The 16,875-nt window shown below is 28.7% G+C and overlaps 1 protein-coding gene across 1 annotated transcript; it reads right to left on the minus strand.

Moving 5' to 3' along the window:
* Window positions 1-1,479: 1,479 nt before the first annotated feature.
* LOC103310293 (protein ALP1-like) lies at window positions 1,480-2,085 on the minus strand. Its single transcript, XM_008188086.1, has one exon. The coding sequence runs from the start codon at window positions 2,083-2,085 to the stop codon at window positions 1,480-1,482; it is 606 nt and encodes a 201-aa protein (XP_008186308.1).
* Window positions 2,086-16,875: the final 14,790 nt, after the last annotated feature.

Raw genomic sequence — 16,875 nt, forward strand, 5'->3', positions numbered from 1 at the left:
TTCCACGTAAGTATTAATTTTGTACAAAAAAAATCGAAAAAATACATTTACACAGTTTACTTTTATAGTCACTTTAAGTTCAAATTAAGACGAATTTACATATTGTATAACGCGTTATAAGTACCTAATGGGATATTGGTGATATGATTAATTGGGAATTTATTATAGGTACCTATTATATTTTTTTTTAATACCATATATAATATTATGTCTTATACCTATAGACTGACATACCGTCTCCGCTCAGAATCGTTTTTCTTATACAATGATATTATATCATTGAATTCAAATTTAATACCATCCATTATACAGTGACCCACTTGTAATCTACTGTACAGCAGAGCGACATCCACTTACCCACCTTTTTTTTTTTTACATTAGGGTGTGCCTTGGCACACCCGGCACTCTGTAGATCCGCCTATGGTCATCGGTACCATCGACAATAATATTTTTTTTGGGCAATAAAAAAATGGATTCTGAAAAATTGATTGAATTAGTGCGAGAATATCAAGGTTTATATGACTTGAGCCATCCCAAATACAGTGATGCAAATTGGAAAGACCTAAGATGGAAAGAGATTGGCCAAGTTCTTAATCAATCTGGTAAGTTGAGTGTATATAATTAAGTATAATGTTCTAAAATATTACACGCAATATTGTAAATTATGTTTTAATAATATAAAAAACAAAATATATGATTGTGATAAAATTATATGGATAATAGTTCTAAAAATGATTATAAAAAATATTCTATTGATGTGTTAAGAAGTATACTAGTAGAGATATATTTACTAAATGGGTTCAGGTGTTTTAAGTAGGGATGGGCCGATACTAAAACCGATACTCGATATCGGCCGATATTGGTGGTATCGGGTTTATCAGGATCGGTTTTTTTTTTTTTTAAAACTGATATTTGAACCGATACCAAAAAAAATAAAAACCAAATCTATCACCATAATAGCATTGATTATAAATTGTAATAGTTAAATTTAAAATGATAATAGTATTTCGGTTGATACTATCGGTGATCTTTTAATATCGGTTCATTGTTTATGCTGAAAATGTTGGTTTTCAAATATATCGGGTACCTATCGGTTTTTTATCGGTTGCATACATCGGAGTATCGGATATCGGTAAAAAGAAGTATCGGCACATCCCTAGTTTTAAGTAAACTATTGAGTAGTTAAAAATGTAAAAAAACTGTGTATTAAAAGCTAAAAATTGAAAATTAAATACAAGGTTGTCTAGGAACGCCTGTAGGAGGGAAGCAGATGGTACCTACAAATGCACCACCTGAAAAAATATTATATAATACTAATAGAAATATAATATAATCAAACAAATAATAAAAAACAAATTTAAATATTTAATTATAATGATAATTTTTATTGAAAAATTGTATCCCAAAATATATTTGCTTAATGCTTATAGATTATTAATTTTAAATTAACACTGCAGTACTTGTGTGAAAGTTTAAAACTTATACGACATCATCTTGCCATGAAACTGATCCAGCTGTAGAATTGAAAAATTCTTTGAAAAGTTCTCTCACCTGAAAGGCTGGTTGACTTGCATTTTCACCCTGTGTTGGAATATTTTGTAATGTTAAATCTACTGTTGGATTGATATGTTCTTCTCTATTGTATGTTGCCCTATTTTCATTCATTTTAATGAAATTATGCAAAACACAAGTAGTAAAAATTATGTTGTCAGCATTTTCAGGTTTTGCTTGGATTCTTCTGTTGAATATCCTAAATTTTTGTGACAAAATACCAAACGTATTTTCAACAACTCTCCTTCCTCTACAATGACGATAGTTATATACTCTTTTTGAACTATCATCGAGTTGTTTTACAGGGTAGGGTCTCATTAGATATGTTTTTAAAGGGAATGCCTCGTCTCCTAAAATTACAAATGGTGCCACATTTTTAGTTCCAGGAAGTTCAGTATTTGAAGGTACATTCAGTTCATTACTATCCAAGCTTTTTCCTAGTTTTGAGTTCATTAGAATACCTCCATCACTATTTCTACCATACGCACCAACATCTACCACAATAAAATTATAATGAGCATCGACGAGAGCCATAAGTACCATAGAAAAGGTCTTTTTGTAGTTAAAATATAGTGACCCACTATTTGGTTAGGTTAGGTTAGGTTAGGTTAGGCACTATTTCATATACTGTCGAATGCCCCAAACGATAACTAAAAGAGATAGTTTTAAACGAATCACCCGTTGCTAAAAATCTGAAATATTAGTAGATATTAATATATTATATAATAATAATAATATAATAATTAATATTATATTAAATCATATGCATACGATGAAAAATTCTGAACAAAGATGACAAGCTTTATTTTTTTTATTTTATTACATATTTTCTAATAAATAATTTGTTATTATTGTGACTATATTTCGACGAACATTAAAAAAATTCAAACTTTAAACGGCCATTTATTGATACTATTATATTACACTTAACTTTTAATGTAACTACCAATTAGTAATTGTATAAATACCAAAAGAAAATACTTATGAAACTTACTTTTTTTAATGAAAATGAGTACAACTTCTGATAAACATTGTATTAAATTTTTAAGGATTTTTAGAAAGCAACATTTTTTTTTTATCGACTTAAAAGTTAACTTAAGAAACATAGAAATATACAACTGTCTATAAATAGCTCAAAAAAGTAAAAATCGTTCAAAAATAAATAGATTATGAAAATATAAACATTTGGTGACAAATTTCTGAGCGGAGCATTGAATGTATTGATTTTACAATGATGTGTGTTTTTTTATTTTTATTTTTTTTTTTTGTCTGTCATCACGATTTAGGACAGTAAAAGTGATTGGATTTTCTTCAACAGTATCTTTTCTGATAGAAAAGTGAATCTAGTTGGTATATTGAGGGGGGAGGGGTCAAAAGTAAAAATTCTATTAGTTTTCAAAAGCGCAGCTGTTATCGAGAAAATCGATTTTGGTATTTGGTGCAACTCTTAGACAAATGACTGTAGTTACATGAAACGTTGACTGAATGTTTATATTAGCATTTTCTACACACCATAACATTTTCAATTATTTTAACTTATTTTAAGCTCTTTACAGACATTTTCAGTTTCCATTTTTGTTGGTTAAAAAAGCTTGAAAATTTAATAGAAGGCTCCTAGTATACTGTTTCAAAGGCAGATGAAAAATATTAAAAATCCTTGGCCCCCGGTTTTTTTTATAAGCATTCAAAGCTCAAAAATTGACAAAATATGGAAAAATCACGAAAATTAGCAAATTATTTTGAGTTGAGAATTCGTAAAAATTTTCCTTTTTAAATCTAAGATCTTAAAATATAATACAAGATTCTTTATTCTTTATTCTTTAAGATTTTGACAAAATTTATCAAATTTAAAATTGAATAATTATTTTGTATTTAAAAATTTGTAAAATGTTCAACTTTTATATATAAGGATTGAAAATGTAAAACAAGATTCCGTCTAAGTAGTTAATTCTGTTACCAATAAATCTAAAAAATACACAATCACAGTTTATTATAATAGCCATTTTAAGTTCAAATTTGGACGAAATTATATATTAAAATACCTAGAATAACTATTTTAGTTATTTTGTTGTGATTGTATAATATTATTCGTAGATACTTGAAACTTCTAAAGTGTTCTATTATATATCTATGATAGCATCACGGTTTGTTGTTGATGTATAACAAGTTATAAGTACCTAATTGCTATTGTGATTTGATTAATTTCGAATTTATTATAGGTACAATTTTTTTTTTAAGACCATAAATAAGTACCTATATATTATGTCTTAGGTATACTTATACTGACATACCGTCTTCGCGCAAAATCGTTTTTCTTTTACAATGATTATTATAAATTGTTGAAATACAAATATGAAGATCAAGTGAATTTTTTGAAACAATACTTCCAAGAAAGACCAACTATTTCAAATATTGAAGGAAGTGATTGTGGAGAAGATGATATGTATGAAGTGCCTGATACGTGTGTAGCTGCAGATACTATAAACAATTCTGATCATGAAAACACTGTGAATACAACAGCTATGTCTACGCCAACACATCGGCGTATTCAATTCGGGTCTCGTACTGATGTAAGGAAAAAAAAGGACAAAGAAACAGCATCATCAACATTGATGAAGTACTTATTAGAAAATAGGCAACGCTCAGAAACTACGAATTCACAAAAAGATCCCATAGATGCATTTTTGATGGGCATTGCAGCTACTATGAAAACATTGGATCCTTTATATGTAAATTTAGCGAAATCAAAAATTTTCACAGCAGTTCAAGAAGTCAAACAGCAACAAATCATGCATAACCAACGTTTTATGTACAATACTCCTTCAGAAAGTAATTGGGTTTGGACTCCTCCGCCTTTTTCTGATGTTCCAAGTGTTCAAAATAACCATCAAAACAACTCTGAACCCCACCAACCAGAAACAATATCGACTGATAAGACACGTTTATAAGTTTTCGTTAACAGTTTTGTCTAGAATTATTTTTTATAACTACAGCAGACAGCAGTGATGTCTTAATTTTAATTTTTCTGTTTTATAATTTATAAAGTTCATTGCTATATATTTATCGATATTTTAATGGTAAAAATAATTTATGTGCAATAAGTTATTTACAGTATTCTGTTTAATTTTGTTTAATTTTGTTATTAGAGGCAGTAAATATTTTTATTATACTCGTATCTTTTTATTTAATTGTTATTCTAAATTAGTTATTCTGAATATTAAATTAATTTCTGATCTTATCGATTAAAACCCTAATTTTAGTATGCATAGAATAGTTTATTATTTTATTTTGATTATTATCATTTTTATATTTTTAAAATTGTTTGTGTACTGGAAAATAATAAGTCAAAGTTTAACTTAAGTTCACACCTAATAATAATAATATGTTTATTTATTATTTATTAAGTTGCCTTAAACATACAGCCAAACGATGCCTAGGTGGTATGCATTTCCTAAAATTAGTGTCTTGTTTTTGTAAGTCATCTTCAATTGTTTTAAGTAAAATGTCGAATATATTCATTGACATCCTGAAGTATCCATGGAATTTGGTTTCGTCGTCAATGAGTTCTTTGTATAAAGTTTGAAATTCACCTTCAGTTTCACGCTTATTCCATGCTGGGTGAACCCAATACTTACGGTGTGCTTGATCTTTTTTTTCCTCGTCAGCATCGAGCAGTAGAGCTATTATAGCAAGTTCTTCAGTTGAAAAATCCATTTCTATCGACTAAAATATTCAATTTAAATTAACTAAATACTGTCACACATGGCCGTGTTAAGGTGGAAATTGGAGAATTTGCCCCCGAGCGTCCCAGTTTTTAAAACTATTGACCATCGGCCCAATATAAAACATCCCTAGGTAAAAAGGGAGGCGCTTAGGTGCCAAATGACTTAACACGGCTCTACTCACACATTGTAATACAATTTAATGAATAAATATCACACAGATAATAGGTATTATTAACGTTAACTGATTACTTACTTAAAGGTTTGAAATTAGGTTTTTACTTGTTCTATACAAAAATTTTAGGTTAACTTAACTTGAGGTACGTAAACAACTAGTACGTCGTTACTAATTTCGATGCCCGACTTCAACTGATGACAACATTTTCTATTAACACTGACAGGGCACTGAATAGTGTGAATACCTTACCGGGCCGATCCGGACGTGCCAAAAACTGACACGGACTCGGCCCGGACACGTCCCGGAGCAGTGGGAAAGGACCTTTAGTTAAATTAGTTCAGAAATATTTTAAATATACAATAATATTAATTTGTTGATTGATCTACTTTATAAATTTTAAGTAATAATTAATATGGCTTCCAAACGACTCAATGACATTCTACAAGCGGCGGTTGATATCCAATTGTTAAATGAAAAAGGTGAATTATTACCATGGTCATCTCCAGAGTATCAAAAAGCTGCTGATAAACTAAACATGAAAGAAAATTGCACAAAAATGACTAGAGATTATCTATATGTAATTCTAAAAAACAATAGATACAATCTCTTAGATTTATTAAAGTCTAAATGTGGAATTGAAGTAGCTCCTGAATTGACTGAAAATGTATATGAAAGTGATTTCAATGAAGACGATGAAATTGAAAACGAGACAATAATGGATGAAGGTAATATTTTTCTAAATAATTATATATTATAATTTGTAAATTTAAAAAATATTATGTAAAATGTATTACAATAAAATGTGTTATATTTGGTAGAGATGTATTTAACAAAAAATTAATTTAAGCTGAACTGCACATGTAAATGTGCATAATATAGGTACCGACTTACTTATGGTGCATTATAAACAAATTCTTAAAGTGTATCATATTGACTATTGTCGATATTATGTTTATTTAAAATCATCTTAATAATGAAGAAAACCTGTGTTTTTTAAAATGTAGGTATTTTATTTTTAAATTAATGAGTATTACTTCAAAAAAATTGATATTTAAAATACTTTAGATTAAAATAAATTGAATTTTCATCGGTAAGTTAACTAATTTATATCCATCAATTGTTTAATTTTGTCGTACCTAATTCAAAAATGTTTGAAGTGAAACTTTAGATTTTTTAAAAGATTTTACTGGAATACATAATTTATTTTAAATGTCCTCCGATTGGAGTTACAACTTGCAAGTACTTGCAGTTAAATGCATTGCAAATAGTCTTTAAACTTAAAGCTGTCAATGACATGACCAAGACAAGAATAAAGTTTAACAAATTTTATTTCAGATTCTGAGAGGATAGACCTTACATTGATGTGTACTTTTTTTAATTATTGACAATACAACATTTTTCGTTCGGTCAAAAAACTTTAATATATACCTAATACATTTTGAGAGTAAATCCAAAATAATTTTTTATGAGCGTTTGAGTTCTGAAGTTATTCTATATCATTGAATTCAAATTTAACACCATCAATTACGGTGACCTACTTGTCACCTACTGTACCTACTGCAGATCGATACCCACTTAGGTACTCTCTTTTTTAAACTTTATAATAGACAATTAAATATTCAATTACCTATTTTTTACATACCTATGTAATTAAAAGTTTTAATGTAATATATTCAACAGTTTAACTGACTAGTATTAATAAAAAACAATAAAAACCATTCAGCCAGATTTCTTTGAGTATACTTATTTTTTGATCACAATTGTAACTACCTCGATCTACTATATCTACTCTATCTACTATATCGATAATATATTTTAAAATAATGTCAACAGTGGAATTTTTTTAATCTTCATACAATTTGCTACTCAATATTTAAAGTTGAATGTTTTTTGGTTTGAAAAAAAAAGTTTTATTCCAACTTTTAGAGATTTTTGTAAAAGATTACAAAATAACTGAACTTCTAGTGTCCTAGAATGTGGTTTAAAATTAAACGATTGATTTCAAACTCTTCAGTTAATATTAAATTGGGTATTAGCAAAGAATAGATCGGTGCCGCAAAAAAAAATAAATATTAATTATATTTAAGGGTCACCCTATCAAATTTACCCATATTAATTAAAATAAATTTAAATTTAAAATAAATAAATAATAAATTTATTCTCTTGTTATTTAATATTTAGGACCATCATTCTCTTTAAAACAAGTGGAACGGGGTGAAAGACCCTCAGTTAGCTATAAAGTTATTATACCTTACACAAGTTACTCATAAATTAAACCACAAAGTAAATTACTACGAGTCAAAAACACATTGAAAGGAACACGACAAGTTTGGAAATTACAAAAAGGATGGGTTGATTTATTTTTGAATTCGTTCTTTAATCAATATGGATTACCATGTTCTTATGCTATAAAATATCATAATGTTTTGTCAGAGTTCTCAAATGGTTCTTACATTTCATTTAAGGGTAGATGTACTGATCATAGTTGACGTGCTGTGATATTTAGTGATGTAATAAACGTACCAAAACCTGGAGAAGATGTCACTCTAAGTATTTTAACTAAAAACACAATGGATATAGAACATACTAAAAAACGATTTTTACGGGAACCAAAACGCAGTGTAGTTAGTAAACAGTTAATAAATAATGGTTCATACAAATGGCGACAGACTGTAGCTGATCAATCAATGGGTTACGGAGATTTAGAACCGCCTAATTTATATGAAAGTTCTGTACTTAGAAAAGCCAAACAACAGCATATGGATAAAATGTTAGGTGTAGAAGGTAATGATCCAATACAAAGTATAATATCACTTAAACACGAAGTCGAAAATAATGGTTCTATTCATAACATAGGATGTCATCCATTCTACGTTCATTATTGGTTACCTATACAAGAACATATTATTAAATTGAAACAGTACAACAGTTGGAAAACTATATGTGTAGATGCTACAGGCTCTTTAGTATTGCCGATTTCAAGAACAAAAAATAAAATACAATCAGCACATATATTTTTATATCAGATTATTACAGAAGTGGATGGCAAAACTATACCAATAAGTCAACAGTTGTCAGAAAAACAAGACATGTTAACAATTTATTATTGGATGGCAAATTGGGCGAATACAGGAATTACATTACCTGACGAGTGTGTTAGTGATTACTCGAAAGCACTACTTGGTGCAATTACTAGAACGTTTTGTAATCGAATATCACTACAAGAGTATATAAATAACTGTTTCATTTATTTAACTGGTGATACAAATAAACTTCCTGAGTGTTATGTACGAATTGATGTGGCGCATATGGTACACATTATCTGCCGTTGGAAATGTTTGTCAGTGCGGAAACCAGTAAAAGATTTTTACGTACGAACTATAGGACTTCTTATTAAATTGAATAACATTGATGACTTCAAAAAAACATTGGAAATGATTATTATTATTGCATGTTCCGAGACTGATGGAGTTGATGCAAATAAACTGCCTACTCCCTCGGAAAACACACGGAAACATTTAATCAATTATATTATATTATATTATATCAATTATATCACACGGTGACATCAAAATGTCAGAAGAATTTAACGATAGTCCGTATAAAGGTATAGCTAGTGGAGAATTTTTTGATGATGCTGACTTAGATAACATAAATGAAGACTCGTTACCAACGATTCAAAATTGGATATCTAACATCTAAACCTACGCGTTTAAACAATCAGAAGTCATGGGAGATAGGTTGAATGCTCTACACTGTCCAGATTTAATTAAGCCATTATTGCGTATATGTTCTGAATTTCCACTATGGTCAGCAGTTATGGTTCCACATTTTAAGTCACCTAATCTAACGGCTACATCTGCTAGAGTTGAGGGATATTTTTCAACTCTAAAATCTTCGATACTCACCAAAAAAATGTCAAGAATGCGTGTTGATAAATTTTTGGTTACGCATATAAAATCAATTAGAGGAGATTTAAAAATTGCTGCAAGTCATACCAATAATGATTTGCAATTAAATCAAATAAACAATAATGTTGAAGAATGGATCCCTGCAAATACCGAAGAAGTTCTATTGAATGACGAACCATCAATCACTGACAATAAAGTGTATTATGAAGAAGTTCTAATAGACAAAAAATCCTCAAGTGTTGTAAGTGATGAAAGCAATACAAATAGTCAAGATTTTTTACAAGATGACAAGTCTTCAAGTGATTCAGTTATAAACAACGAAGAAACTGAAATTGAAAATTGGAAAAATAAAGCGTACTTACCAAGTCCCCCACAAAAAAAAGTTAAGCGATCAAAATATTTAAATAGCCATCCTGAAATTAAAATGAAACAAAAAATAAACCAAAAAATTGTCAAGCATCGATTAGATCTAGTGAAAAACGGTAATTTAGTAGGACCATTATCAATTGGCCCAAACAAAAATAAGAAAAAATGTAAAATTATAAATACATGTGCTTTTGATTCAATATTACAAGCCGTGGCAACAGCATACCTCGATTCTCAGGAATACGCTAATTATATAGATACTAGAAATTGTTCTATATTAAATATTGCAAGTAGCTTGGTACATAATGGCACAAATAATGAACTCTATATTGACCGATTTGAGTTACTAAAGGAACACACAAAAAAAAATAAACTTGTTGGAAATCTCACAGAATATGACGCTAGAGCAAACGTTGCGATGCTGGCAGAAAAAATGTTAACAACAACTCCAAGCATACATCATTTCTATACTAGTGACAATTTTAAATGTGGGCAAACTGTTAAAAATATTTCACTTTTTCCTATTGATCAAGGAATACTGGTGACAGGTACCTACAAATAAATTAAATGCAATTATTTCCAATTTAAATTATATTATTAAAATCAATAATCATTTTGGTGTTTTTTCTAGGATCATTTAAAAGATTACAAGATGCAGTCAATATGGTTCCCTCACAACTCGACCATTACACAAGAAAATGTTATAGAGATGGATGTGATGGCACTATAACAGTCACCAAAGAACTTGGACAGCATTTATTTATAGAAATAAATATAGATATATTTAAACAATTAGAAGGTTTAAAGTGTCTGATTACGGATATACCTGAAAACATTCAAGTAAACAATGCTGAGTAAGTGGACTAACATTTTATTTGTTCTACATGTGAAATAGTAAATACAAATTTAAATCCTAAACAATGTCCTATAGTGTCTAGTTGCAAAAAAAAAATATGGGTACAATAATATATATTATGTTAGTTAAAATATTTATAACAATATTTTATATGTATATTATTGTGCCAACATTAATATAAAATAAATAAATGTTTAAGTTTCAGATTTGTTGCAGTAATTGCATACATATCATCCGAGTTCAGTGCGATGGGTCACTATGTATGTTACACATTAAGAGCTAATGGATATTGGGACCTCCATGACGACCTACAACGTAAAATAAAAAGAATACACAACATTAAAAATATAATAATAACGCCGCATTTATTATTTTATATAAAAAATAATTGAATAAAATATATCAATGTGCACACAGCTTTTAAAGGATTTTAATAATATGTGAAAGTAGTTATTAAATATTAAACTTTTAATAAAAAATAAGAAGTGACTTAAATATTGTTTTATTAATTTTAAAAATAACTTTTGTACTGCTGCATTACTGTGAAGATGGCAGTGCAACACATGAAAGTGGTCTAGCTTTGAAAATAAAGTCTAACAAACTTTGAAAGTTGTCTAACAATGTCTAACAAACCGAGATAAATGTTCTTACAAACATTTGTACTGCTGGTGATAGCAGTGCAAAAGTTAAACATTTCTAACGTCAAAATTAAAGTCTAACAAACTTTGAAAGTTGTCTAACAATATCTAACAAACCGAGATGCGTTGTTTGAGCGGACAAAAAAAGTTCTAACAAACTTTTGCACTGCTGCCGTGAAGATAGCAGTGCAAAAATTGAAAGTGGTCTAGCGTCGAAAATAAAGTTTAACAAAGTTTAAAAGTTTTCTAACAATGTCTAACAACTCTCTAACAAATTTGTTAGACTATTTTAAAAGTTGACTGCTATCATTGTACTGCTAAGTTCTCATAGGTACAATTTTGTTATGAAATCTTTTTTGATTGTTGGTAAAGTATAGTGTTATACTCAATAGTCAAATTATTATAACGTATGTTTGTGTATACACGGATGATTAATAATAAGAAATTCATCAATACTATCACAATTTTTTGTTTGGTCATGGGGGGGATTGATCCCGAAAACCCGTGGGGGGGGTATGTACGCCACTGCTTGACCCAGAGAAACCCTTCGTACCTGTACTTCTTCAGAGATGACTTTGCACAGCCGTCATCGCCAACCTGGAGGTCCGGGTCCCAAAATGACAACGGATTATTGTATTGTCATCCATGACCAAGATCTATACCAATTTTCAGAATTTTTCATCGTCAAAAAGTGCCTCAAATCGAGCGCGCAAGATTTGATTACCAACAGACAGACGTGAAAGCGAACTTAAGAAAAGTGTGTAAAAATATAAAATTGTTTGATTCTAATGATACCATAATCAAAAAATGTCAATTTTTAACTTAAGACATTTATACCATACGCCAAAGATATATTCTCTTGTATTCGTAACTAGCATATTAAATAAAATTATAAATATTTCTACTATATATAATATTAAATAAACTACCTGGTCTAATTAGTACTACTTAATATTATATAATGTTTCCGTTTTTTTGTTATTTTTTGTGTAAGTGGGTAATATTAAATGTATTTGATAATGAATAGTTTGTTCTTATAATATATTAAATTATAGTTAAATTGATCTGATAATGGCAAGTATACTCTAATATGTTTCTTTTTTTGTTGTATTTTATAATGTCTTAGATGAATTAGGTTAGGATTATATTAGATTGGCTGCATACTAATTGCGTCCCGAAGATAACTACGAAAAAAGGTCTAATCCGAATTGCGGCCCGTGTTTATTTTGGGTACAGACGAGTTGCGGCCCGGGTTTTTTTAATTCAAGATAATTTAATCTTGACTGATAAAATATAATCACCCTATAATATAGATACCAATAACTAATAAGTATACCTTAGTCGTCGCTTTACTACCGCTAAGAACGTTCCGTCGCTTTTCTGTTTGTTTTTAATTTATTTATAATGTCGAATGAAATGTTAAGTGAAATGTTGAGTGAAAAAAATCGCAGCTTATATGTAATTGATGGATATAAATTTCGTTTCCATAAAAATTTAAAAAATAATGTTGATCGATATTGCTGTACTAAAAAGATTTGTACAGCATATATCCATTTAAATAAGAACAAAATTATTAAACAAGTTTTAAATCATAAAAACCACGAAAAAGATAGTGATGAAACATTGAACAGACAAACTGTAAGTAATCAAGTGAAACGTAAAGCTGTTGATGATATTAATGAGAAGCCAAGTAAAATTATTCATAGCCACCTTACACAAGACGTAGACACTTTGACAACATACGATTTAACATTAATAAGAAAAAATATTCACCATGCTCGATCATCTATTATGCCAAAGTTACCTGTAGATTTGAATGAATTACATATCTCTCTAGATAATATGAGTCATTTATTAATTACAAATCGTAACGAAAATTTTTTACTTGTAAATGACAACACATCAAACATTTTATTATTTGCTACTGAAACTAATTTGAAATTTTTGAGTAAAGTTGATACAATTTTTGTAGATGGGACCTTTAAAAGTTGTCCGAAATTATTCACACAAATGTTTACAGTTCATGGTTTACAAAATGGTAATTATTTACCACTCTTATTTTTTATACTTCCCAATAAAGAAACTAAAACATATGAAAAGGCGCTTATGCACATCATATCTGAATGTAGCAAACTTAACATAACATTTTCACCACAAACAGTTTTTGCTGATTTTGAAAAAGCGATTCATTTAGCTCTATTAAAAGTTTGGCCTTCTATTAGTTTAAAAGGATGTCGATTTCACTTAGCCCAAAGTTGGTGGCGAAAAATACAGACAGTTGGGTTAAGTAGTGAGTACAAAAAAGATACCGAAATCGGTAAATATTTAAAATATTTTTTTGGCTTACCATTTTTGAATTCAAACGACGTGAGTGACTGTTTTACAGATTACTTAATGGCTATTCAACCAAGAAATGAAAAAGTAGAAATATTTGTTGATTATATATTAGAAACATACATTTCAAACGAGTCTACTTTCCCTCCTTTTTTATGGGCGGAATACTCAGCATCTACTATGCGCACTACTAATAGTTGTGAAGCATTTCATTCGAAATTCAACGCTTTGTTCTACAGTGCTCACCCTAATATTTTTGTATTCATTGATGTTCTGAAAAATATACAAAAGGATACCTATATAAAATTACGAAGCACTCACTTAAATACTCGCAGAACAAATATAATTGAAAAAGAAACATTTATTAGAAATGCTATGAAACGGTTAGAAGAAAACCAAATTGACAAACTTGAATTTATACAAATACTATCATACAAGTTTTTACCAGTGCCATAATATCTAAGAGTTTTACTAAATTATACTAAATTTTTTTTAATAATAACAAAACATTTTATAATATACGTTTTTACAATGTGCTAACATTTTTAAATAAAAACAAAACATCATTTTTAACCTACCTGCAGTATCTACTGATGCTACAGACAGTCCTAAGTCTGTATACAAACGTGAAGGAAAATGATTAAATTAATTTTAAATTTCAGGCCGCAATTCATATGTAACCCAAAAAAACTCGGGCCGCAATTCGTATGCACTCCAAAAAAACTCGGGCCGCAATTCGGAAGACATTTTTACCGCGGGACGCAACTAGTAGCCACCCATTAGATTGTAATTAAATTTATTTAATAGTTGTTACTGATTACTGATTACTTATAACTTATAATTAAATAATGTGTCTAATGTTATAGATATTATTTTATTTTAAGGTTAAATATTTAAATTGTGTTAATTTGTAATCTTAATCTGTATAGTTTCATTTGATAATTTTAAACTCGAAACTTATGCCTTATCAAACATGCATTATTTTCTGGACCATGGAGGTCAGTTCGAAATATTGCTACGATTGTGTTAGTCATTAAATTCTACACATTTTTATTTTATTTTAGCGTTATTTTGGTATTTTTTTTTGATTTTCATTTTTTGCTTATGATTAAAATTAAGTAAAGTAGGTATATGTTTTATTATCAAGTTTATTAAGTATTAATGACTACGTGTAAAACTAATGAATTAATAAATAGTACCTATGTTATTTATATTATAAATTATAATGATGTATTTTATATATTCAGCAAAATCGATTTTTTTTTTTATTCTTACGAAGTTTTTAGATAGTTATGATAATATTGTTGGTATTTTGAGTATGGTTGTACATGACATAGTGCTAGTTTTAAAGCTTGTATTACCTTTTAGGGTCTGGTCACACTATAGCGGTTCCGCCGCGCGGTCGAAACCGCGTTAGATCTTACCGCGCGGTGTACACGAACTACACTAGCGCGGCAGAACCGCGGAAGTTTGTGTTCATTTGGGAATTAGATACCACAAGCATCAGTTGTGCCAGTTGTTTTTTCTAATATTTTCAAAATTTCCATACTTGATTGAGTTTTTTATTATAATATTATATATAGGTACTTGTGACTTTTACTTTATTATTATAAAAAACATGGATTATGATCATTATATGAAATTTATGAAAGTCGTACAAGTGGCCAACTATTTTGGCTACTTAGACACTCCGAAAAGAGACAGACGGTACTGGATCCACCCATTTAATAGAGCACGAGAAGAGACTGGAAGATTTTGGAATTTTTATGAAAAAATTAGATTAAGTTCTGACAAATTTTTTAGTTATTACCGTATGTCGATTGCTTCATTTGACGAGCTTATGATAAAAATTCGACCTTATATCACCAAACAAGAAACAACATTTTGAAGTCCAATATGTGCTGAGGAAAGACTTACTCTGACAATCAGGTAAAATTTGTTTATAAAAATTAGCAATTAATAAATAAACATATTTTTTTTTTTTATCAAACCATGATAAATCTTTAATTTAAGCCGAATTCAATACATTTTCTGAGTATAATAATTAAATTAAATAACAAATAATAAAAAAAAAATGAAATTGCTTATTTCAAACAAACCTTTTAAAAAATAATAAAATAAAAAATAGTTATAATAATTTCAAAGTAAATACCACCCTCTTCAGTATTTGAAGTTACAGGATTATTGACAGCAGCTGTAAAAGTAGATGGGTATGAATAATGGGGGAAGCTGGTTTGGAAATGTGGAAGAAATGCATTTGAAGGATGATGAATTTGATGATTAGTCAAATTTTGTTGGTTAGAATAGTCAGTATAACTTGGATAGATAATATTATTATTATTGGATGGAGGAGCTGTTATAATTCGTTTTACTGCATTCATAAATTCAATTTTTAAATCCAACTTTTGGGTATCGTTAATTTTTTTTAGATCTGGTAAAAAAAATAATAAAAAAGCTTTATCAGCATCGAATTCTTCGGCGGGTTTTAGGGGGGAGGGGGTTTCATAAATTCGACCAGGGTATTTTGAAATTCTACATTTTGATTATTCTTTTTGTTCTGCTAGATACATCAGACGCTGGAACAGTCCCTTGTGATACGGAATTTTCTCCATCAAAAATAGTATCATTGTTTGATTCGTCAAGGACGCTAATATTTTCTGGATTATCCATATTTCCGGTTGTCCTGAATTATAAAAAAAATTAGAATATAAAATACATACTAAAAATATAGCGCATTTAACTTTAATAAAATTAAAAAGGTCGCCAAGTGGGTCACTGTAATGGATTGTGTTAAATTTGACTTCAACGGTATAATATTATCATTGTATATTTGTACAAGAAAAACTTTTCTGAGCGAAGATGGTCAGTCAGCCTACCTATCCTACCTACCTATTTATCAAGTATATTTGATGATATTATTGTGAATAAATTATATATAAAGTAATTTATATATTATAACCTATTTGATGTGGATCCTTGTTTTAAATTTTCAATCCTTAGCTATAAAAGTTGAACATTTTATACACTTTTAACTACAAAAAAATTTTTAAATTTTGAATTTGATAAATGTTGTCAAAATTTATTTTTAAATGATTATAAAAATATTGTGACTATTTTTATTATTTTTCAACTACTATTGTAACAATGTAATAGGAGCCTCGTATTAAATTTTCAAACTTTTTTACCCAACAAATAAAGTTTTATTGAAAGTTTATTAAGTTTTAAAGTTTCTATAGAAAAAAAACTTAAAATTTTTGGAAACTATGCATACAGCTTAATACAAGTCGAAATATTTTGAAAATGTATTCATGTATAGAAA

This window comes from Acyrthosiphon pisum, chromosome A2, assembly GCF_005508785.2.
Source record: "Acyrthosiphon pisum isolate AL4f chromosome A2, pea_aphid_22Mar2018_4r6ur, whole genome shotgun sequence".
Lineage (NCBI taxonomy): Eukaryota > Metazoa > Arthropoda > Insecta > Hemiptera > Aphididae > Acyrthosiphon > Acyrthosiphon pisum.

Coding starts and splice junctions, on each gene's coding strand:
- LOC103310293 (XM_008188086.1), bottom strand. CDS start 2,085: ATGGCTCTCGTCGATGCTCATTATAATTTTATTGTGGTAGATGTTGGT.